We start from the raw sequence: 23,182 nt of genomic DNA, 5'->3' as shown, positions 1-23,182 counted from the left end.
CTCTCAGTGCCATCTAATAAATGATAATAAATAACAATGACACTTCACGTTCTCAGAGCACCTGCTGACATTACCTAGGGGACCAGGCTGCCGGGCTAGGGGCCTGCTTCTGCTCTCGCCCTGGCCAGGCCACGGGTGGCGCCAGCAGCAGGCGAGGTGGCAAGCCTGAGCTCGTGGAGCAGGGCATGGACCCAAGGCCTATGACATATCCAGCTGGTCCACTGTGCCCTCTTCTGCAGCCAGGCTCTAGCATGGACAGGACCGGGGAGCCTCGCTCTAGGATCAGCTCTGTGGCACTGGGACGGTACCAACGGGGCTGCGAGCAGAGTCTGGCTTTGGTGCCACCTAAAGGAGCCGCTCCAGGCCCCGGGTGTCCAGCAGGGCACTCACCGCATAGCATCAGGCTCTGCTTGGCTGCCTCCCGCACGTCCTCCTTGTCCGTTTGGCACAGATACACCAGCTGCTCGATGCTTTCTTTGGCCTGCCGGGAGAGGCCGACACAGCGCTGAGCCCATCCTTGCCCTGCCTGCACTCCCAACCCCGGGGAGCACTGGGGGAGGGGCAGCATGGGCAGGCCAGAGGCCAGGAAGACAGGTAGAGGGTGGGAACAAGGTCTCTGTGGTCCTGTCTTAGTTCTGGCAGAGCGAGGGACCCAGGGATCAGTCCCAGAGCTCCACGCTTGCCCCCTGCAGGCAGTCAGCCAGGACAGGGTCCCCTATGGGCTGCTCTGGACCGGCTATGTCCCCTGCCCCCACCCTCCCCACTGCCCTTAGTGCTGCCCAGGAGACCAGCACAAGTGGTGGGTGGAGCTGCCTCCTGGCTCCTCCCCTGTGCGGGCGCATCTCATGGCTTCTCCGGGCTGGGAACAGGCCACCTCCTTGCTGCTGCCTGGGTCCCTCCCAGTCTCGCTGGGGCTCCATTCCCTCCCTCCCTGTTCCCCTCCCCTACAGAGGCTGAGCTCAGCCATCGCCCTGGCTCTCCGGACTCCAGCACATGCAGGATGCCTAGGAGGGGAGGCCACTGAGGTCCCACCGGCAGCAGGGTACAGGGAGGATCTGGGCAATTTCCCCTCTGCTGCACTAGCCTGGGCCCACGTCATCCCCCATGGACACAATGGCCCAGCGGTGAGAGGGGCACAGCCTTGGCAGCTGCTCATTGCCACCGATCCCCATGCAGACGAGCCGCGGGGGCTGCACTTACCTTGAGACACCCCAGGGCTGCGCAGCTGGCGATTCGCGTCTGCGCCTCTTCATCTTCCAGCTGCTCCAAGTACCACACCAGGGCCTGGGGGACACAGAGATCAGCACTGTGCAGGCTGCCCCGGGCCGTTAGGCATGGGCAGAGCCTCTGAGAGCAGCTGGTACCCCCCAACCCCCCATTCCCAGCCTGGCAGGGGTGCGAGGGCCCTGGGGCGCTCACCCGTTCCCGGAAGCGGGGGATCTCGGCGAGGCTGCGTAGCTGGGCGGACACGGCACTGACGACTTTGCTGTTGCCCTCGATAAGCAGCGAGCTCATGGCCTTCAGCCCGTCCTTCTTGAGCCGGCTCTCGGGCACTCGCTTCAGCGCCTTCAGCACCACGTCCTGGTCGTCCGAGTTCAGGTTCTGGGCCAGCAGCACTGCGGGGCGGGGGGGCGGGGTGAGAACTGCCGCAGCACAGCCGGGGCAGCCCCGAGTTCCAGGCTGGGCTAGTCCCTCTGGCAGGGGACGAGCCCCACTTGTGCCCTGGGGGGCCGGGGTTTCACTCCCGCCTGCCTGGCTCTCACAAAGACCAGCGGGACGGGAAGGCGAGCGCCCCGCACCGTCGGGAGAGCTGGGCCTGCCAGGGCAGAGTGTGCTTTCGAGGGGCCGTATCCCGGCCGCGCTGCGTGATCCGCAGGCAGAAGGAGAATGAGCTAGGGGAGAGGACTGATCAGCCCAGACCCACTGCACCTTGGGCAGGGATCACAAAGCCATCGCGGCGCGCACCCTGGCTCAGTCTTGGCCTGCGAGCGAGCTGGCACGGGCAGGTGCTAGAGACAGTCTGGTGCCGTCTGCTGCACTGGCACAGTGGGTGCTGGGCCATCTAACGACTCAGAACAGGGGAACCGCACCAGCGCCCCGCCTGTGCCAGCGCCGGTACCACCCACCCCTCGAGCACGGGAACCGCACCAGCGCCCCGCCTGTGCCAGCGCCGGTACCACCCACCCCTCGAGCACGGGAACCGCACCAGCGCCCCGCCTGTGCCAGCGCCTGTACCACCCACCCCTCGAGCACAGAACCCGCACCAGCGCCCCGCCTGTGCCAGCGCCGGTACCACCCACCCCTCAAGCACGGGAACCGCACCAGCGCCCCGCCTGTGCCAGCGCCGGTACCACCCACCCCTCGAGCACGGGAACCGCACCAGCGCCCCGCCTGTGCCAGCGCCGGTACCACCCACCCCTCGAGCACGGGAACCGCACCAGCGCCCCGCCTGTGCCAGCGCCTGTACCACCCACCCCTCGAGCACAGAACCCGCACCAGCGCCCCGCCTGTGCCAGCGCCGGTACCACCCACCCCTCGAGCACGGGAACCGCACCAGCGCCCCGCCTGTGCCAGCGCCGGTACCACCCACCCCTCGAGCACAGAACCCGCACCAGCGCCCCGCCTGTGCCAGCGCCGGTACCACCCACCCCTCGAGCACGGGAACCGCACCAGTGCCCCGCCTGTGCCAGCGCCGGTACCACCCACCCCTCCAGCACAGAACCCGCACCAGCGCCCCGCCTGTGCCAGCGCCGGTACCACCCACCCCTCGAGCACGGGAACCGCACCAGTGCCCCGCCTGTGCCAGCGCCGGTACCACCCACCCCTCGAGCACGGGAACCGCACCAGTGCCCCGCCTGTGCCAGCGCCGGTACCACCCACTCCTCGAGCACGGGAACCGCACCAGCGCCCCGCCTGTGCCAGCGCCGGTACCACCCACCCCTCCAGCACAGAACCCGCACCAGTGCCCCGCCTGTGCCAGCGCTGGAGCTATGAGGGGACTGCAGGCTCTTACCTTCCTCAGCCAGCTCCATGACGTAGGCGTCCAGTGTAGACACGGGGAGCGACTCGAAGTGGCTCCAGTACTGGAAGATGGTGAGCTGCTCACCCTGGCTACTCCCAGGGCGCTTGGGCAGCCGCCGGTCCAGCACATCCTCCACAAGCTTGACGCACACTGCAGGGAGAGGGCACCAGGTTAGTACCCCTGGGGCAGCCTGGGCACCTCACTGGCACAATGCCCCAAGGCCATCTGGGTTGGCACCAAGACAGCCCCCTCCAGCAGGTTGGTACTTTGCCACCACTGGCATTTCCTGGAGGGGCGGGACGGGCTAGCCAAAGCAGACGACTGGGAGGCAGGACTCCTGGGTTCTTTTCTCGGCTCTCAGAGTCACTCTGTGCCCGGGCGGGGGAGCCAGAGAAGGCCAATTGGAGCTGAGCCATTGCCCAGAGCTCTCAGCCCATCCAAGCAGTGCGGGGTGTCCCAAGACTGCACTCACCTGAGTCTGCCAGGCCCGGCTGCCGCTCAGCCACGGGTGCTGCATACTGGGCATTGAGCGTGCGCAGGAACCGCTCCACGGGGCAGGTGTACACATTGGGCTGCTCCACGCAGCGGTCCCAGAAGGCCAGCACCCCCTCCTTCCGGGTGGAGAACTGCACCACTGTGGGCAGAGACACGGTCAGGGCCATCCGCGCCCAGCACGGGGCACGCTGCTGGCACTGCCAGCATAGGGGCAGGCTTCGCTCGCCATCACCGGGACTGCGTCAGGGAGCCCAGCACAGACCCCAGTGGCGAGCCCCAGCCCTCTGACCCCAGCACACACTCTGGCAGGCAGTACCCCGTGGTGCCCGTCCGTGGGCCTGGGATGGGCGCTGTGCCAGGGCCTTTACCTTCCGCTGCAGCGTTGGCCGCTCCCGATTTCTCCTCCGTCAGCTGGCAGACAATCTCCAGCACCTGCGCTTCCCTCATCAGCTTGTCCAGGGCGTACATCTCCCGGCACCGCAGCGGCCCAAATGTGCCCAATTTCTGCAAGTCACAGACATGTCAGTGCTTGGGGGTGGGATCAGTGCCTGGGGGTGCCTGCACACTCCCAGCGTGCCCGTCTGCCTTCAGAGCTGGGGGCAGCAGCTGTCACGGCTCGTGCCAGCCCGCAGCATCCCTCGGTGTTGGCCAAGGGGGAGTCTGTGCTTGGGCTGGCTGGTGCCACCCCACCAGGCACTTCAGAGGTTGCCAGCCTGGCGCCCCGCCGGCCCCCCACTCTGCAGGAGCCTTCAGCAAGGCCGCAGCCCTGCATGCCAGCAGATGCCCCCCGCCACACGGCTTCCCATTCCGCACACTCACCAGCAGCAGGCGGTTGCAGTTACTGAGGTGCAGCACCACGGCCCTGTCCAGGAACTCATTGCCGGTGCTCATGGGCTCAGAGCTGCCCTCAGAGCCGCTGCACGTGCCGGTGTCCTCGGCCGTCGCCTCGCAGCCTCCCAATGCCCCGCCCGCAGCACGAGCCCCGCCAGCCCTCCTGCAGGAACGGGGGGGGACACGTAAACACACGCCCACAAAGCAAGGGAACCCCCCCCACCTCAGCCACAGGCGCCAACTGTCCTGCCCCGAGGAACAGCCTCCAGCTCCCAGGGCTGGGGGTTAAATCCTTCCAGTTCTGCTGCAGGTGAACTTGCAACAAAGGAAGAAAAAAAGAGCCATGGTTTAAGTAGGACCTCCCTACTGAGCACCCTGCTGCTGCTGAGCCCGCAGACAACACGCACGCTCATCCCCACCCCCAACGGCCCCAGTGCTCAGAGACGCGCAGGCACAGCCGTGGGGCAGCAGGCCCCTCTGTGCATGGAGGGGCAGGTGGGGCACTCCAGGGGCTGGGTGCTCACCCCAGCTGCCGCCCTGCGAGCACAGAACCCAGGAGTCCTGGGCCTCTGCCCTCACCCCCAGCACCCGCTGCCGCCCTGCAAGCACAGAACCCAGGAGTCCTGGGCTTCACACCCTCTTCTAACAGTCCCCCAGGCCTCCAAGGAGCGTGTTGTGCAGCAGCACCCAGAGTGGGAGAGAGCCTGGGGCCAGGGGCCGTTGCTAGTCTGATCTCTAGATCTCTGTGGTTTAGAGTGGACAAGGAGTTGGATGGGTTTGGGACCCATTTCTGCTTCCCTCAAGAAGTCAGCCCCCCACGTCTCGCAGGGGACAGCAGCTGGGCCACAGGCTCCCCTCTGCACCCCAGCTCTGGAAAGCCGGGGGGGGGGAGGGGAGGAGGAGGCAGTGAATACGAACCGCACTCCAGGACCCTGACCACTAGGTGGCGCTGCTGCAGCACAGCCTGCCCAAAGCATGGCTAGCTGGGACTAGGGGGCCCGCACTGGCTCGGCAGCGCTCCTGGTGGCAATGCCGAGGCTCACCGCACCCCCACAGTACCAGGGTCCCACTGGCAGGAGGAGGCAAGGTGGGCATGACATGCTCCATGCGCCCTGGGAGCTGCCGCTGAGAGCCAGGCCTGGCCACCAGGGGGCGATAGCCAGCAGGCTCTGGGCTTCCCGGGCACATCGAAGGGGACGGCAGCCACAGCAAAACTCCGGGACGGGGATCGAACCTGGCCCCTCGGTCTGACTCCCTGAGCTCAACGACCAGCTCTGCACGTGGCCCAGCTCCTATTGGGGGGGCCTGGGTCACCCCCATGCAGGGAAGTGGCCAGGCCAGGCACCCTGGGTCAGCGCCTGGGACCAGAACCCATCCACAGCGACGTTCTGCTGCCCCGCCCTAGGCCTCCTCAACTGGGGCAGCCAGTGCCAACGCCCCTGGGGAGGGCCCCATCCGGCTCACCGCTCGCTCCGGCTGCCCTCCTCCTCTGAGCCCTCCGAGTCGTCCATGTCCGAGGTGTTGAGGAAGCTGAAGCTCTCCAGGGCGTGCTCCACCGTCAGGCTGATGCTGGAGGCCCGGCTCAGGAAGATGCCCTGCTTGTGCTGTGGGGACAGTAAGGAGTGGGGGCTGGGCAGGCTGTGTCCCCGGGCCACTGGCCAGCTGCTGCTGCCCGGCATTTGTACCAGCTGGGACCCATGCTGTGGCTCTCGGGCCTGGGCTGCTCCACCACACACGGCGGGAAGACGGGCTGTGGGCACACTGCAGCAGGGGCAGCTGGTTCTAGACGCCACAGTCCCTGCCAAGCCGCATCAGCTGCCCGTCACCCCAGGGTCTGCCCCAGCTGCCCTGGGACCCGGCCACGGTTGCTGGGCCCTGCTCCCCAAACCCTGCTCTCCACGATGTAACCCCTTCCACCCCCCATCTGACCGGACGCAAGGGGCACAGGGCAGGGGGACCGTGACAATAGAGCCCAGGAACCAGCGTCCCAGCCCAAGGACATTCGCTGCCCCACATGGGAAGGGGAGGAGCTGGGCAGCGACCCGCATGGCTGCCGTAGGGCTGGCACCATCCTCGAGGCCCCACCGCTGCCCCCTTACCATGAGGATCTCCTCTAGGCGTTTCAGCTCCCGCTCCAGCGGCTGCAGCTCGGGAAACTGCCCCCGGTAGTCGTCCAGGGCCGAGCCCAGCGAGCCAATGGCCTCCTCCAGGCCGCAGTCCACAGGCTTGGGCCTTGGCACCTCTGCTGGGCTGGGGGGCAGGAGCGAGGCAGGGGCCGGCCTCCCCCTCTCCTCTGAGACTGGCTGCAGCACCACTGGCCGGCCCGGGGAGACCTCATGCCCCTGCGGCCCCAGAGCTTGGCACACAGCGGCCTCAGCCCGCCCCACCACAGGCTCACAGGCCTCGGCCTGAGACATGGCCCCACAGGGCTCAGCCTCCGGGCCCTTGTCCGGCCCTGCCCAGGGCACCAGCGAGTTCGAGGCCTCGGGGAGGGCGTCCGTTTCCAGGGGAGGCAGCTCCCCGGTGCTAGGGTCCTGGGGGTCTGGTGAAGGCTCCCCACCGTGGGCGCTGGGGCCCTCCCTGCAATCCACTGCCGCGTCCAGGCTGCTCTCGCTGATGTGGCTCAGAGTCCGGGAGTAGGGCACGTGCCCATTGACCACCACCTCCTTCCTCGCGCCCCCTGGCTCCTCCTGCCGGCTGGGGGGTTCGGCTGCGGCGCCCACCTCCTCTTGCTGGGAGAAGGCGATCTCTATGGCAGGGGCGGAGGCCTGCACCTCGGGCTGTACGATGGGCTTGTGGGAGGTGTGGCGGGCGCTGCCCGACAGCTGGGGACTGGAGGAATCATCCGACGACTCCGAGGAGATGGACCAGGCCGTGCCGTTCTCCAGCTCCTCCTGCCGCCGCAGCATGTTCTAGAGAGAGATGGCACGTCAGCACGGCCCCTCGCCACTGGCCACGCCACGCCCCGCTGCCAGCGATCACCCCTGCAGCCGCCAGCCACTCCCACCCACCCTGCCAATGCCCCACCAAGACCTGGCCACGCCCTCCCCTCACAGCCAGCAGCCACGCCCTCCCCTCACAGCCAGCAGCCCCACCCACCCAGCCCTGGCCACACCCTCCCCTCACAGCCAGCAGCCACACCCTCCCCTCACAGCCAGCAGCCACACCCACCCACCCTGCCAACTCCCCACCCAGCCCTGGCCACGCCCTCCCCTCACAGCCAGCAGCCACACCCACTCAACCCCTGGCCACGCCCTCCCCTCACAGCCAGCAGCCACACCCACCCACCCTGCCAACTCCCCACCCAGCCCTGGCCACGCCCTCCCCTCACAGCCAGCAGCCCCACCCACCCAGCCCCTGGCCACGCCCTCCCCTCACAGCCAGCAGCCCCACCCACCCCTCACAGCCAGCAGCCACACCCACCCACCCTGCCAACTCCCCACCCAGCCCTGGCCACGCCCTCCCCTCACAGCTTTCTCCAGCCCCCCGCCCTCCACCGCTGCCAGGGTTTCACACTCGCTCACTTGGGTCCCAGCAGCCTCCCACTTCCCACTCAGTAGCTCCCCTATCCCCCCCGTCCGCCCCCAACCTGCTGAGTCCCAGGGTCTGCCAGCTCCCTGGGGGCAGGGCAGAGTCACTGTGAGGACACCAGCCCAGCCCAACTCCATGTCACCCCCAGCATCCCAGCCAGCTCCCCCCTGGGCAGGGCTGCGGGAGCCAAGAGCTCAGCCCCCTTCAGGCTTGGGAAACCAAACCCTCCCCAGTGGGGGGAGCATCCCACTGGCAGGGTCCCATCCGCGGGCCATTGCTCCAGCCTCGGGGCCAGGGTCCCCGTCACGTCGGCTGGGCCCTGACACTGCCTGGGAGGAAGGGGCTGGCCAGGTGCGTAGCTTCCGCCCGGCACTGGCCGGCACAGCCCCAGGCATTTCAGCACCACGCTGCGAGCCGGGCTGGTCAACGCAGTGCGTACTCTGGTGCCCAGCCTGCGCCAGCCCCATTCCCCACCCCCCGGAGCTGCCCCACAGCCATGACGGGACACGAGAGCCTTGTGCAGACACACACATACTCCGCGCACCTCCCCATGCCGTGTGAGTGCCCACATTCCCCCGGCACAGGGCCCAGCTTCAGAGGGCGAGGGGGGTGTTGGGAAGGGGACGTCCCATCAAAGCAGGGCTGGGTCCACCTCCAGGGTATTCCCTGCTGTAACTGCTCCACCCCACTCAGAGCCAGGGATAGAACCCAGGAGTCCTGGCTGCCAGCCCCTGCTCTGTGCCCTTCCTCCAGCCCCTAACCCCCACAGCGGGCAGCCCCAGAGCCACCCCAGGTGTGAGAAACGGGTCCCGTTGGCGGGGCTGGCATGAGCAGTACGAGATGGGGCAAGGAGCAGTGGGGCTGGAGGCGCGTCTCACTGTGGGCACGGACTGGGCTGGAAAGGGCAAGGGGGCAGGGTCTATAGCTATGGCAAGCAGCTACAGCACCACCTTTGGCATGGGGCAGCCGGGGCAGCCTCAGAGTAAAGGCTTGTCCATGCAGGGAAAGGCTGGCATGGGCCTGAACAGGCCTCTGGGGAATGGGGCTTCCCCTCACACTCGGATCCCTGCCCAGCCTGGAGCCTACGGGCGGCTGCCAGCTCAGAGACAGCAGACGCCCCAGCTGCTCGGCGAGGGAGCAGTTCGGGGGCTGGGAATCCCTGTCCGACAGGTTCCCAAAGCCAGGCCCTATGGATGGGCTAGTGAGCAGGTAGTGCTATCTGGGGCGACTAGACCACCCAGGCTAAGCTACAGGCTGGCCCCAGCCAGCGAACTTACACGGCCCCGCTGCGGGCATCTCCCGAGCTGGACCGAGGAGCCCTCGCTGCAGGAGCAGCTCCGAGACAGCTTCTCAAGCAGCGTCTCACGGACGATGTCCAGCCAGGCCCCCCCGGGTTTCTCGGAGGCCGCCCACTCCGGGCTTTTGGGCAGAGAGAAGAGGGAGCCGTCAGCAGGGGGGAGGGATCTCGGGGGCATTCAGCCGGCTGCTGGGGCTGCCTGGCTACTCCATCTGCCATCCTCAGGGCGCAGCGGCTCTGGCACGGGGGGGAGGGGGCCCTAGCAGGACATCTGCAAATCAATGAAGCAGCAGCCCAGAGGGCCATGTCCCCTTGGAGCTGACCTGGGCGTGGGCCACAGGCGACCCACGCAGAGCACAGGGGAGCCCTGCGCTCCCACACGGACACACCACGGCGCTGGGAGCACACAGGCCCAGCGGGACCCTGCTGGCGGCTCAGAGAAGGCAGGGGCCCCTCCCGGAGCGCTCTCGGTCCCCAGCTCCCGCGCAGGGCACGCCCCGTCCCGGGGCCAGGCGCACTCACATAGAAGGCCTGCTCCCGCAGGGAGGGCGTGTCGGGCGGGCTCTGGTTGTAGGTGGAGAATCGCTTGTTGACAGTGGATGCTTTGTTGACCGTGCTGGCAGCTGAGGGCTGATCGTCCTTGTCGAAGGGGCTGGGGGCGAGAGCACAGAGGTGAGAGGAGCGGGGGGCTCTGGCACTGCAGGCAGGAGGCCGCTGGGCTCAGGACTGGAGCTGGGCTCCCAATCCTCCTGCCACGCGCAGCGGTGGTGCCATGGGGCAGGGACAGCACGAGGGAGAGGCAGGGGCTGGTAGCAGCGCTGAGCTCTGACCCTGGCGCGGGCACCGAGCTGCGGAAAGCGACAGCAAGCAGGGAAGGGGAGCAGGCGGGAAGCCCAGGAGAGGGCACAGAGGGAGGGAGGCTGGGCAGGCTGCCCGCACCCTGCAGCGTTAGCCAAAATGCTGGAGAGCACAGGAGGGGTGCAGCTGCCATGAGCCCCCGGGGTTGCCGATGGAACCACGACCTGCCGGAGGGGCCATGGGCCAACTGCCCAGGTGGGGGCCTGCCTGCCCAATCTGGATCCAGGACCCCACCCCTGGGCAGTGCCATCGGGAGAGCGAGCACCACAGACCAGCCCCCAGCATCCTTCGGAGCCAGCCACCGGCACCCAGCGCCGGGCTGGGCAGGCTGCCCCCAGCAGGGCCGACAAGCCCCAGGGCAGACAGGGCCACACTAGCCCAGCTAGCCCTCCCGGCCACGCTCCCCTAGGCCACTCACTTCCAGTTCACCTCCAGGCTGAGCTTGATGGTGCCCAGGTCGTTGATGTCGACAGCTACCACCTGCGGCAGCGCCGCAAACAGGTCCTTGGTTTCGCACGAGACGTTGCCCACCACCACGTGGTTGGCCAGGCTCTTGAGCTCCGTCACCTGGCAGGGGAGAGGGAGGGGCTGAGGCCAGCGCCCGTGAGAGGGGGCATGTCGGGCAGCTGCCTGTGAGCTGGGGCTGCAGGGCGCCCAGCATGGGCACTGCAGAGCCTGGACCTTCTGGGTTTCACCCGATGTTTACGGTCAGTCGCTGGAAGTTCCAGACTCTGCCCTTTGTCCCATCCCTGATCCCCGGGGATCTAGGCCGCCTGTGCTGGCCTGGGGAGAGGCCTGACCCACACTCTCTCTGGGGCGGGGCCGAGTGAGAGCAGAGCACCCTGCAGCAGCCCAGACCCTGGTGTGCAATGGGGCCCCAAACTGCTCTGCTGGGTCTCTCAGCATGAGCGGCCGCATCCCTCCACACAGCACAGCGTGTCAGGGGACTCGAACCTGCCACCTCCGGCCCCTGTCGGGCTCCGGCAGAGCCCCGTGCACTGCCCGTGGCGGGGCCCGTGTCACGAGCCAGCAGCTCACCAGCTCTGCCACAGGCCGGGTGCTGCACGGCAGGATCCCAGGCCGGGAGCCAGCAGGTACCAGGAGAATTGGATGCTACTGGCAGCTGTTCTGCCCATGCCCCGAGGGCCCCATGCAAGCTGCAGAGCCCCAGGCCCTGGCCCAGCGATCACAGACAGGCCCCGGCACAGGGCGGGGGCTTGCCTGGTTTGGGGGATGGTGCGCTCGGCTGCTCAGCCATCCCCCGAGGTTAACCCGTCGCTGCCCTGGGACAGGAAGTGAGCAGTAGCGACCTTCCCCCACAAGCTGCACCAGCCAGAGCCAACGGCATGACAGCAGCTGGCTCGGAGCCCGGCGAGGGCTGTTCCCTCTGGCACCGGGATGGACGGAGCTGGGGCCGTGGCGGCAGCACGTGCCTGGGCATGGGGTCGGTTACTCGAGTGCTTCCTGCCTGTGGAGCGGATCAGGATGGGGCTGCTGCCCACCCAGCTCCTGGCCCTGCTGTGCTCAGGGAGGGTCGGCGCGGGGGCGGCCAGGATCCCCTGTACCTTGATGGAGAGGAACTCGGTGATGAGGGGCAGGAAGACCATCTCCTCGCTGTCCCACACCTGCTTCCCGTTCCCCTCGATGCGCCCCTTCAGCTTCCAGCGCTGGCGCCCGTACTTCATGAAGATCTGAGGGCGAGAAGAGTGCGGGGTCGATGCCAGGCGGGGCTCAGCCAGAACACAGCCACGCCAGCCACTCCGAGCCAATCCCCAATCCCCACGCGTCTCCCTGCAGCGGGGCGGGGCGGGGCTCGGCGGCCTGTTCGCTCTGTCCTCTAGGGAGAGGGGAGCTGCCTGGGGTTCCCCTCTGCCCCCCGGGAGAATTTCAGTGGCTGGTTCTGCCAGCGACCCCATCCCACCCCCCGCTCGCTGCCGCCTGCAGCTGCTTTCCCCACGTACCTCATACTGGTCCCCAGCACAGAGCCTGGCAAACCCGGCCAGTCCTGCAAGAGAAGCGGGAGGGGAAGCTTAGAACCAGCCGACTCCCCTGGCCCCCGCGGCTGGCACAGGAGCAAGGCCCCACCCTGCCCCGAAGAGAAGCCCCTCTGCTAAGCCGCGCGGCTAGAGGGGGATCAAGGGCCCAGGGTTCACCCCCTGCCCTGGGCTTGGTGCGGAGTCCCATGCGCAGGGCAGGCCTGGGCAGGAGGCGAGTGGGATGGGGGGGAACAGGGAGCAAGGGGAGCGGGGTGTGGGGGAGGAGTGGGGGGGGGATCAGGGGGCTAAGGGGGAGTGGGGCATAGGAGGGAGCGGGGTATGGGGAGGGCAGGGTGGGGGGAGCAGGTGTGAGAGGGGGAGCTGTGTTGGGGGAGTGGGAAGGGTAGGGAGGAGCAGGTGTGAGAGGGGGAGCTGTGTCGGGGGAGTGGGAAGGGTAGGGAGGAGCAGCGTTGGGGGGAGCAGGGTGGGGGGAGCGGGAAGGGGCAGGGGGAGCAGCGTTGGGGGGAGCAGGGTGGGGGGAGCTGGAAGGGGGAGCAGGGTCTGGGAGGCGGAGCAAGGTGGGGGTAGGGGGGAGTGCGGTTGGGGGAGGGGGTGTGGGAGGGGTAGCGGCACTGGGGGGATCAAGGTGGGGGTGCAGGAAGGGGGAGCGGAGTATGAGGGGGGAGCGGCGTTGGGGGGAGCAAGGTGGGGGAGCAGGAAGGAGAGCAGGAACAGGGAGCGGGGGGGGCGGGAAGGGGGAGCAGGATGTGGGAAGGAGTGGGAAGGGGGAGCAGGGCACGGGGAGTGGGAAGGGGGAGCAGTGTTGGGGGAGCAGGGTGTGGGGGGGAGTGGGGTTGGGGGAGCAGGGTGTGGGAGGGGGGAGCAGGGTGGGAGAGGGGGAAGGGGAGCAGGAAGGGGAAGCAGGGTGTGGGGGGAGCGGTGTTGGGGGAGCAGGTTTGGGGGGAGCAGGGTGTGGGAGGGAGCTGGAAGGGGGAGCAGGAAGTGGGGAGCGGGAAGGGGGGAGCAGGGTGAACATAAGAACGGCCACACTGGGTCAGACCAAAGGTCCATCCAGCCCAGTATCCTGTCTGCCGACAGTGGCCAATGCCAGGTGCCCCAGAGGGAGTGAACCTAACAGGTCAAGTGATCTCTCTCCTGCCATCCATCTCCATCCTCTGACAAACAGAGGCTAGGGACACCATTCCTTACCCATCCTGGCTAATAGCCATTAATGGACTTAACCTCCATGAATTTATCTAGTTCTCTTTTAAACCCCGTTATAGTCCTAGCCTTCACAACCTCCTCAGGCAAGGAGTTCCACAAGTTGACTGTGCGCTGTGTGAAGAAGAACTTCCTTTTATTTGTTTTAAACCTGCTGCCCATTAATTTCATTTGGTGTCCCCTAGTTCTTGTATTATGGGAACAAGTAAATAACTTTTCCTTATTCACTTTTTAACTTATTTACTTTCTCCACATCACTCATGATTTTAGTGTGGCACGGGGAGCAGGAAGGGGGAGCGGGAAGGGGGAGCAGGGTGTGGGAGGGGGAGCGGGAAGGGGGAGCAGGGTGTGGGAGGGGGAGCGGGAAGGGGGAGCAGGAAGGGGGTGAGGGAGGGGGAGCGGGAAGGGGAGAAGGGTGTGGGGGGAGCGGGAAGGGGGTGAGGGAGGGGGAGCAGGGATGGGGAGCGGGGGGCACTGGGGGGGGGCAGGTACCTTTCATCTTGACGTGGAACTCCCCCAGCTGGCTCTCCAGCTCGCTCTCTAGCAGACACATGTTCTGGGGACAGAAGGGACGAGAGCACCCGTTAGCCACAGGCTCCAGCCCCTCCCCACTCGGCCCCCCCTGCGCCCCGCCCGGCCCCCCTACCTCGGTGTACTCTTTGTAGCCCTTGCTGGCCTCGGCCAGGCTGTCCCGTGCCTCGCGGCTGCCCGGGGAGCCGGCAGTGTAGGCCTTGACCATGTTGTGGGCCCCATCGCGGAGCCGCCGCTGGATGCAGTACGACTCATAGAGCTCGTCGATCTGCAACGAGAGCCGCAGCGCCACAGTGAGGGGCTGGGCGCAGCGCTCGGGGGGCCCTTCCGCACTCCCCTCATTTCCACCTCCACGCCTCCAGATGCCGGGGCAGCAGTGGGGGGAGGGGAGCCCGGGACAGCAGTGGAGGGGGAGGGGAGCCCAGGGCAGCAGTGGGGGGAAACTGGGGCAGCAGTGGAGGGGGAGGGGAGCCCGGGGCAGCAGTGGAGGGGGAGGGGGAGCCCGGGGCAGCAGTGAGGGGGAGGGGAGGGACGGACTGTCCCTCACTCAGGGTAATCCCAGCTTTGAGAAGCACTGAAGTATGTAGAGGGAGAAAGACGCCCCCCACATGCCTATAAGAGCCACATGACGTGAGGGGCGCCCCCCTCCCCCCAGGCAGGTCGCCCTTACCTTGCTGGCATGGAACTCCAGCCTGCGCAGGAACCGCTCGATCGACTTGACTTGCTGGAACCGAGCAGGAGGAGAGTGGGTCAGATGCAGTCAGCACGGGGCCAGGACGCAAGGGGCGGCTCCAGGCCGCACAGGCCCAGCACGGGGCCAGGCCGCAAGGGGCGGCTCCTGGCCGCACAGGCCCAGCACGGGGCCAGGCCACAAGGAGCGGCTCCAGGACACACAGGCCCAGCACGGGCTTCCCCGCTGCTGCGTCCGGGGTCACGGGGTATGGCAGGACGGGAAAGCTGAACTGCCTCCCCGCTAGGGCTGGGGTCCCCATGGAGGCCCAGCGCTCAGCCCCAGGCTGCCCAGGCGGTAACCGAGAGCGCCTTTCTCCCACATGTGCGTCAGGCCTTGGCTGCAAGCCAGCCACTAACTCCCTACAAAACCACGTGGCTCCGCAGCCTTCCAAGCGACTCGGGGCGCTGGTGGGGCCGTGACCCGGCTAGCTCTCCAGCCACCCACGGAGGCTTCTAGGAGACGTGGGACAGACAGGCCCTGAGTGACCAGGGCACAAACCCAAGCAGAACCCCACCCGTGCCGGCCCCCCTCAGCCACCACACCGGCTGTCCGAGGCCCGTTAGCCCAGAGGTTCTGTCCGTGTGCTCCCCCAAAGCCCCCACCCCAGCGGGTTGGTCCAGGGCAGAGCACAGTCAGTCGCCCGTTGGATGCTGGCGTCTGGATTTCCCAACGCGGCCCTTGTGCAACGGAGCAGGATACAAGGGGGGAGGCGCCCCGTTAACAGAGCCTGCCCCAGGTTCCCCTGCACCTCAGGCACCGTCCGGCTGGGAGGCCTGCGTGGGGAGGAGAGCTGACGAGGCCAGTCAGGAGGGTGAATGGGTGAGTGCCCAGTTCGGAGGGGAGGGAGGGGGCCCAAAGAGCAGCGTCAGGAGCTCAGCAAGGGGCCTGCCCCACTATTCCCCCAGTGGCTCTTTTCAGCACCAGCCCCTTACCTTGTCGAGATCGTAGAGAAAGCCCTAGAGAAAGGAGGACAGGAGAGGGGTGAGAGCTCAGAGATCACTGGGATCACGCATGGCACTGCCATCAGACACGCTGGCACCTGGCAGCATGTCAGCACAAACATGCAACACCCCAGCAGCGCGCACGTAACATGCAGCATGGGAAGCCCCGGGGTGGGGGGCCCTATGCTAAGGAGCTCGCTGCCTGAGCGCCAGAACCTCAGCTGGGTTCCCACTGCAGCGCGCAGACCACAGGGAGGGGCTATCACGGCGCACCGCTGGGCTGCCGCAGGGCTCTGCAGCTCACACCCATGCACAGGCACCCCGGACTGCAGGGGAGGCACCAGGGGCCGCCCTGGGTATCCAGCCAGCACTGTAACCCCGCCCAGACTCGCCGCTCCTGTCTCGCCCTTGGTCCAATCCCCTCTCCAGCTCCCTTGTGGAGACACCCCGCCCAGGGACCCAGGCAGAGCGCAGGGGGAGGAGCCGGAGCAGAGCAGTGCCCACGGAGCCGAGCGCGACCCGCACTCACCAGGCGGGAATTCCTCTTGGACTCGCGGATCTGGGTGCTGAGCTTCTCCAGTTCCAGCTGGTGCACCTCCAGGTAGGCTCTGCGGGCAAGAGCACCCCCCACGTTAACCCCCAGGCTGGGCATAGAGACAGCCAGCGGAGCCCAGCCCCAATCGCTGCAGAGACACTGGCTGGCAGCGCCCAGCACCTGCCCCCCCAGCTCACCCCCACCCCCGGCACCCACCTCCCCAGCTCAACCTCACACCTGCCCCACACCTCCCTAGCTAAACCCCCCCCCCCCAGCTCAATCCCACACCCAGCACCCACCTCAACCTCACACCTGCCCCACACCTCCAGCTCTCCCCCACACCCGGCACCCACCTCCCCAGCTCAACCTCACACCTGCCCCACACCTCCCTAGCTAAACCCCACCCCCAGCGCCCACCCCCTCAGCTCTCCCCCACACCCGGCACCCCCCCCCAACTCAACCTCACACCTGCCCCACACCTCCCTAGCTAAACCCCACCCCCGGCGCCCACCCCCTCAGCTCTCCCCCACACCCGGCACCCACCTCCCCAGCTCAACCTCACACCTGCCCCACACCTCCCTAGCTAACCCCCCCCCCGGCGCCCACCCCCCCAGCTCTCCCCCACACCCGGCACCCCCCCCAGCTCAACCTCACACCTGCCCCACACCTCCCTAGCTAAACCCCACCCCCGGCGCCCACCCCCTCAGCTCTCCCCCACACCCGGCACCCACCTCCCCAGCTCAACCTCACACCTGCCCCACACCTCCCTAGCTAAACCCCCCCCCCCCGGCGCCCACCCCCCCAGCTCTCCCCCACACCCGGCACCCCCCCCCAGCTCAATCCCACACCTGGCACCCACCTCAACCTCACACCTGCCCCACACCTCCAGCTCTCCCCCACACCCGGCACCCACCTCAACCTCACACCTGCCCCACACCTCCAGCTCTCCCCCACACCCGGCACCCACCTCCCCAGCTCAACCTCACACCTGCCCCACACCTCCCTAGCTAAACCCCCCCCCCGGTGCCCCCTCCCCCAGCTCTCCCCCACACCCGGCACCCACCTCCCCAGCTCAACCTCACACCTGCCCCACACCTCCCTAGCTAAACCCCACCCCCGGCGCCCACCCCCTCAGGTCTCCCCCACACCCGGCACCCCCCCCAGCTCAATCCCACACCTGCCCCACACCTCCCTAGCTAAACCCCACCCCCGGCGCCCACCCCCTCAGCTCTCCCCGACACCCGGCACCCACCTCCCCAGCTCAACCTCACACCTGCCCCACACCTCCCTAGCTAAACCCCACCCCCGGCGCCCACCCCCTCAGCTCTCCCCCCCCCTGGCACCCCCCCCCAGCTCAATCCCACACCCAGCACCCACCTCAACCTCACACCTGCCCCACACCTCCAGCTCTCCCCCACACCCGGCACCCACCTCCCCAGCTCAACCTCACACCTGCCCCACACCTCCCTAGCTAAACCCCACCCCCGGCGCCCACCCCCTCAGCTCTCCCCCACACCCGGCACCCACCTCCCCAGCTCAACCTCACACCTGCCCCACACCTCCCTAGCTAAACCCCACCCCCAGCGCCCACCCCCTCAGCTCTCCCCCACACCCGGCACCCCCCCCAGCTCAATCCCACACCTGCCCCACACCTCCCTAGCTAAACCCCACCCCCGGCGCCCACCCCCTCAGCTCTCCCCCACACCCGGCACCCCCCCCAGCTCAATCCCACACCCGGCACCCACCTCAACCTCACACCTGCCCCACACCTCCAGCTCTCCCCCACACCCGGCACCCACCTCCCCAGCTCAACCTCACACCTGCCCCACACCTCCCTAGCTCAACCCCACCCCTGGCGCCCACCTCCCCAGCTCAACCCCACACCCGGCACCCGCCCCCCTCCAGCTCAACCCCACCCACCGGCCACGCTTGGCTCCCATCCCCCCAGCACTGTGGGGAGGCAGTGGAGCCCGGCGGTGTTGGGAGGGGGGTGGGGAGGTGTTTGGGGGGCACCTGCAGGGGCCAGGGGTACCAAAATACAAGTTTACCCAGGGCGCCAGTTTCCTGCCCCCAACTCATATCCACCTACTTTGCTCAGCCCCAGCCCCTGCCCCCACCGGGCACACCCAGCACTCCCCCAGCTCACTCTCCCCCACTGGCCACACCCGGCCCCCGCCCCCCAGCTCTCACAGACAGTCACTCAGCAGGGAGCCTCCGAGCGAGCCAGTGACAGGAATCACAGTGCTTTACAATAAGGGCTGGTCACAAACCACAGCCGTGGGAGCCCCCCCGGCCCGCAGACACCGCCAAGCTCCCGGCAGCCGTCTGAGGGGGGGATTGACACAGGGCTGGGCTGGTGCCGGGGCTCAGACTGCCCTGGAGCACAGCTTCTCTGGAGTAGCCACTTGGGCACAGCTCAGCTCTCCCGGGGCCACCGCCTAGCCCAGCCACAGAGAATCGGTCTCATCTGCAGCCCAACGGCACAGCCGCCCAGTCCCCGTGCAGAGGAACCGGCTTGTCCGGGGCCCTCCCAGGGAGCCCCGTGTCTCCGTGCAGAGCCGGGCGCCCCTTGCTCTGTTCCCACGCACCCCCTGCTCGGGGCCATCCAGCTGCATGGCCGGCTGCTCCCCTTCCTGTGCAGCCAGGCTGGGCGCCGCGGGGCAGGTCACTTACGTCAGCCCCTTCTTGAGCGCTTCGTACACCTCGTCCAGCCGGTCAGGCTGTGGCACCTTGGGTGGGGGGGACTTGTGGGACATGGAGAACATCCTCCTGACCCGGGAGCCAGTCTTCCTGGACACCGTTGGGGTGCTGAAGGGAGGCAGGTTCCTGAGGGGAGGAAGCACAAAGAGGCCGGGTGAGCTTCCTGCTGGCGCGGCCACCTGGTCCCTGCTGCCCGGTGCCAGGAGCCGAGCGCCTGGGGACAAGGCCACACTCTGCAGGAATCACGGAGGGGGGAAGCGCCAGGAGCAACGGCAGCCCTCCCCCTTTCCCACCTGCTATGGCTCAGTGGGAACCTGCCACCTGGGGCTAGTGCCAGGGTGCGGAGAGCTGCCGGTGGCTAGCCCTGCTCAAAGCCGGGCGGTAGCAATGCCAGCAGTGTGGGCGTCCCATCTCCTTGAACGCTCACCCACTCTAGCCAGCGCTGAGCGGGGCCAGGGCCATGCAGGGCTGGTGTAGGAAGGTCAAGGGGGCCCACATTCCCGCCCCCGTAGTCACAGAGCCCATCCCAGCCTGGGCCGGACCACAATTCTCTGTGCACCCAGGACAGGGCCAGAACCGCAGCCAAAGCCACCATGCCCATGTCCAATCACCGCCATGTCTGCAGCAGTGAGCCTGCCAGTAACCCCGGGTCGATCCGGCCTCCGACACAGGTCCCGGCCATGGAAACGCGCCGCTCTAAGCATGTTAATAACTCATGAAGAACCCCCCCACACACACCAAATCAAACCTCTCAGCGCTGGAGAGAGGAGCCTTGCAGTGCGACCTGATGGGCAACGCACCTGGGCTCTGAGCGACCAGGGAGGGGGAGCCCATGGCCCGGACACTCGACTGCCAAGGAAGAACCGGGAGAGGGGGCAGGTTCTCCAGCAACCAGCACCCCAACCATCAAAGCCGACTCTGTGGCTGCACCTGGGGCTGAGGCGGACGCCAGCACCACCTCCGGCTGCGCCTCTGAACCCCTGGTTCTGGAAGTGGCACCCACGGTGGCTAGATAGAGCCTGCTCCGATTTCAGGGCTCCTCTACTGGCCAGGGGAGTGCTGGGCGTGAAGGAGACCTGGTGCTCTGCTCGTTTGCTGGGCACTAACTGGGACAAGAAGTGGGGCTGGTCACAGCTCACGCGCTCGGAAGCCAGCTTCCTCCCTGCAGAGTTTGCCACGGCCCCGTTCAAGCAATGCATTGAGAACTCAACCCCAGGCCACATGCCCGAAACGGGCAGGGAACAGAACAGCGGATGCAGGACTCTCACAATCACTCAGCGCCTCCACAGAGACAGGAAATGTAACCTCTGCACACCCGGGCAAGCCATTAACCCAGCACCCAACAGCAAGGACCACAGCCCAGACTCCCTGCCCAGGGGCAGCTCCCAACCACCCGTAACTGAGACGCCGAGAGAGAGGACGTGGGCCCAGCACGGCACATTCTCCAGGCACTGGGGGTCCCAGCGTGGCCCTCGGAAAACTCTCCCACAACCCCATCGGCCCCCCCTTGGGAAGCTCCATCCCGGATTTCTAAGCAAGGCATGATGCCCGTGGGTCTTTCCAGCTGTCCTCTTTCTCCCCCAGGATCCCAGAAATCCCCACACATTCATCTCCCCTTGGGCCAGCTCTGGAGCCTAGAAGCCCATCTTTAGGACAGCACGCCACCACTGCCTGGGCCAGACCATCACCTCCTTAAGGCAGCAGCCAGAGCTCGCCCAGCTCCCCAGAGCGCCCCACGGCCCGAGTCGAGCACTCCAGCAGGGCTGGGCAGCCCCACTCTGCCCGCAGGACACGGAGCCCAGGGCCTGCTCAGCATTACCATGGACGCTAGCCTTGACCCTCGCCACGCGGGCCCCCAAATGGCCCCCCGCCCTGTCACACAAACGGATCTCTGGTCTTCCGACCCCCGGAGCCAGAGGCACTCGAGCGCCCACAGCAGAAACCAAAGGCTGGGACGGCAGGACCAAAGAATCCCCCCAACCAGTGTTCCCTCTAATTTTTTACATCCATGTGTGGAATGAATTTTGTTATGTGCACCAATATGGAGGTGATGTGTGGCAGGGATGGGGCCGAGGGGTTCGGAGTGTGAGAGGGGGCTCAGGGCTGGGGCAAAGGGTTGAGATGTGGGAGGGGGTGAGGGCTCCGACTGGGGGTGCAGGCTCTGGGGTGGGGTCAGGAATGTAGGGCTCAGGGCTGGGGCAAAGGGTTGAGGTGTGGGAGGGGGTGAGGGCTCCGGCTGGGGGTGCGGGCTCTGGGATGGGGCCAGGGATGCTGGGCTCAGGGCTGGGGCAGAGGGTTGGGGTGCGGGCTCCAGCTGGGGGTGCAGGCTCTGGGGTGGGGCGAGAGGACTCCCCCGAGCCCTCTCTCACTGCAGCAGCACTGAGGTTGGGGGAGAGCACCTCTCCCTGGCCGCAGCAAGTCCAGGGCTGGGGCTGCAGGAGAGGCGCCTTCGCGCCTCCCCACCGCAGCCCTGAGTGCTTGCACGGCCCTTGATAGGCTGCTGTGCGGCTACACAGCTGTGCAGCTTAGAGGGAACTTGGCCCCCAAGCCTGGGCTGAGACCGTATTACCTGCCTAGAGAAGCTTCCTGTCTGCCGGCTCAGCCTGGCCCCGAGGGGGAGCTAGCCAGGGTGGGGAACTGCTCCACCAACCCTGAGCACCCACAGCCTGGCTCAGAGCCCAGCCCATGTGCTGCCAAGAGAGTCGCCCTACTGCCAACAGCCTGCTCCGCCAGCCCCCCACCCAGCCCAGTCCCACAGCAAGACGCTCTGAGCGCCCCCGCAGAGCCTGGCCTGCCTGGCCGGTGACAGAGCTCCTGACTGGAACAGCCAATGCCTCCGTCAGAGAAGGAACCTTCCCTTCCTCCTTCCAACATGCCAGTTGGACCAACACCCTGGATTCCTCGGTGCTAGCCAACGACCGCCCCAGCCAAACCTTCAGGTCCTCAGCAGCTGCTGGAGATGCTAGCCAAAGGCCAACCACGTGCTCATTTCACTAAACCCAACATTCTCCATCCAGCATGATCAGGATTCAGGCCAGGACGTGGAGCTGAAACCAGCTTGTGGCACTGATGGATGCTCCTCCTGCCCATAGAGCGCGGATAGACCCCCGTGCTCATGCTCCGGGACCTCTCTGCAGCACTGGACGCTGCCACCCAGGAGATCCTGCTGTCACCTGAGAGAGGTGGCGGGGGGCAGGGCAGCGCTCTACAAAGCTTTGTGTCCTTCCTGGAGGGACGCACCCAGTGCTGGGAGCCTGCACCTCCCCCATAGATCCCTCACGTGTGGAGTCCCACAGGGACCAGTGCTCTCTCCAGTCCCTTTCAGCAGCTACACGCAGCCACTAGGTGAGCTGCTCAGGCATCATGTAGTGCCAGCAACACGCAGGTGACACACAGCTCTGCTGTCCCCACCACCACCAAGATGGCCCAGTGCTGGGGTGAGAGCCGCCCGTGGATGAAAACCAGCTGGTGGAAGACAGGGGCGATGCTGGTGGGCAGAGCAAAGCATTCCCAGCCACAGTGCACTCTCCTTTGCCTGAAGATACACACCCACAACTGGTCAGTTCAGTCTGTAGCTTACGAGAGCCCCTGGTTCCTTGCCTATGTTGAGCTCTCCCATAGCAGCATCTGCAAGTACCTCTCTCTATCACCTCCACGAGGCTGGGAGACCGGCCTGTTAGTCACACCTTCGTCACCTCTCAGCTGGACTCCAGCACTGACACACACCTGGGCACGAACCCTTCAGCACTTGGGAAACTCCAGCTGGTGCAGAGTGCTCGGCACGTCTCCTCAGCAACATGAACACTGCGAGCGCATCAAACCTGCTCCCTGACCGGCCTCCCGTACAACAGCGGCGTGACGGGGCCCCCATAAGGCTTTATGGAACATGCTTATGAATGTATACATGACATAACTAGAATACGTTTTATGCTACATATGCCATGTAACATCTCTCTGTAAAGGTTATGATCTACTGAATCTATTCCTCCTATTTGTATGTATGTATCATTTTTGTACTTGAAGTTAGGAATATTGGCTGTGTACTTGCTTGATTTCTATTGAGAAAGGAATGTGCAAATTAAATGCCCAATCAAGAACCACTTAAGCCAACAATGAACTCAAAGATGCCAATCCACAGCGGAGCTTTCCCAGGAATGTGGCTTGGCTGGTAAGAAACTCAGTCATGCATGGACATGTGACTTGCCCATGTGATTCCAAAACTCCATCTTGGAGCTTTGCATAGGAGAGAGGAGGGGGTCTCCCCCCACAAGGGAAAGTCTATTTAAGCCTGTGGGAGACCCCTCCATTTTGTCTTCAGCTGACTAAAGAGAGAGCCTCTCCACCTCCAAGGATACCTGAAAGAAACTGGAACAAAGGACAGTAACCACAGGAGGTGTGAGTGATTGCTGGACTCAGACTAGAAGGAGACTAGTCTATATATATAAGAAGCTTACTGGAACTGGTGAGGTTTTAACTGTATTCAATTTTATTACTGTATTAAGCTTAGATTT

At 66.2% G+C, this 23,182-nt stretch overlaps 1 protein-coding gene across 1 annotated transcript in view; it reads right to left on the bottom strand.

The window, feature by feature from the left end:
- The window catches only part of RIPOR1 (RHO family interacting cell polarization regulator 1), an 80,215-nt gene that overhangs the window by 1,529 nt on the left and 55,504 nt on the right, over positions 1–23,182 (bottom strand). Inside the window, exons 3-21 of the mRNA XM_065416547.1 lie at positions 18,645–18,797; positions 15,966–16,044; positions 15,428–15,451; positions 14,433–14,486; positions 13,878–14,030; positions 13,724–13,787; positions 11,996–12,039; positions 11,600–11,725; positions 10,453–10,601; positions 9,699–9,828; positions 6,448–7,260; positions 5,813–5,952; positions 4,337–4,511; positions 3,886–4,021; positions 3,495–3,656; positions 3,014–3,172; positions 1,420–1,616; positions 1,201–1,284; positions 391–481 (exon numbers count right to left, since the gene is read on the bottom strand). Of these exons, the coding sequence (XP_065272619.1) occupies positions 391–481; positions 1,201–1,284; positions 1,420–1,616; positions 3,014–3,172; positions 3,495–3,656; positions 3,886–4,021; positions 4,337–4,511; positions 5,813–5,952; positions 6,448–7,260; positions 9,699–9,828; positions 10,453–10,601; positions 11,600–11,725; positions 11,996–12,039; positions 13,724–13,787; positions 13,878–14,030; positions 14,433–14,486; positions 15,428–15,451; positions 15,966–16,044; positions 18,645–18,797 (2,933 nt within the window). The remainder of the gene's footprint in view (positions 1–390; positions 482–1,200; positions 1,285–1,419; positions 1,617–3,013; positions 3,173–3,494; positions 3,657–3,885; positions 4,022–4,336; positions 4,512–5,812; positions 5,953–6,447; positions 7,261–9,698; positions 9,829–10,452; positions 10,602–11,599; positions 11,726–11,995; positions 12,040–13,723; positions 13,788–13,877; positions 14,031–14,432; positions 14,487–15,427; positions 15,452–15,965; positions 16,045–18,644; positions 18,798–23,182) is intronic.

Source organism: Emys orbicularis, chromosome 14 (genome assembly GCF_028017835.1).
Source record: "Emys orbicularis isolate rEmyOrb1 chromosome 14, rEmyOrb1.hap1, whole genome shotgun sequence".
Lineage (NCBI taxonomy): Eukaryota > Metazoa > Chordata > Testudines > Emydidae > Emys > Emys orbicularis.
Note: the sequence above shows the minus strand (reverse complement) of the source record. Positions and strands in the feature narration are given on the sequence as shown.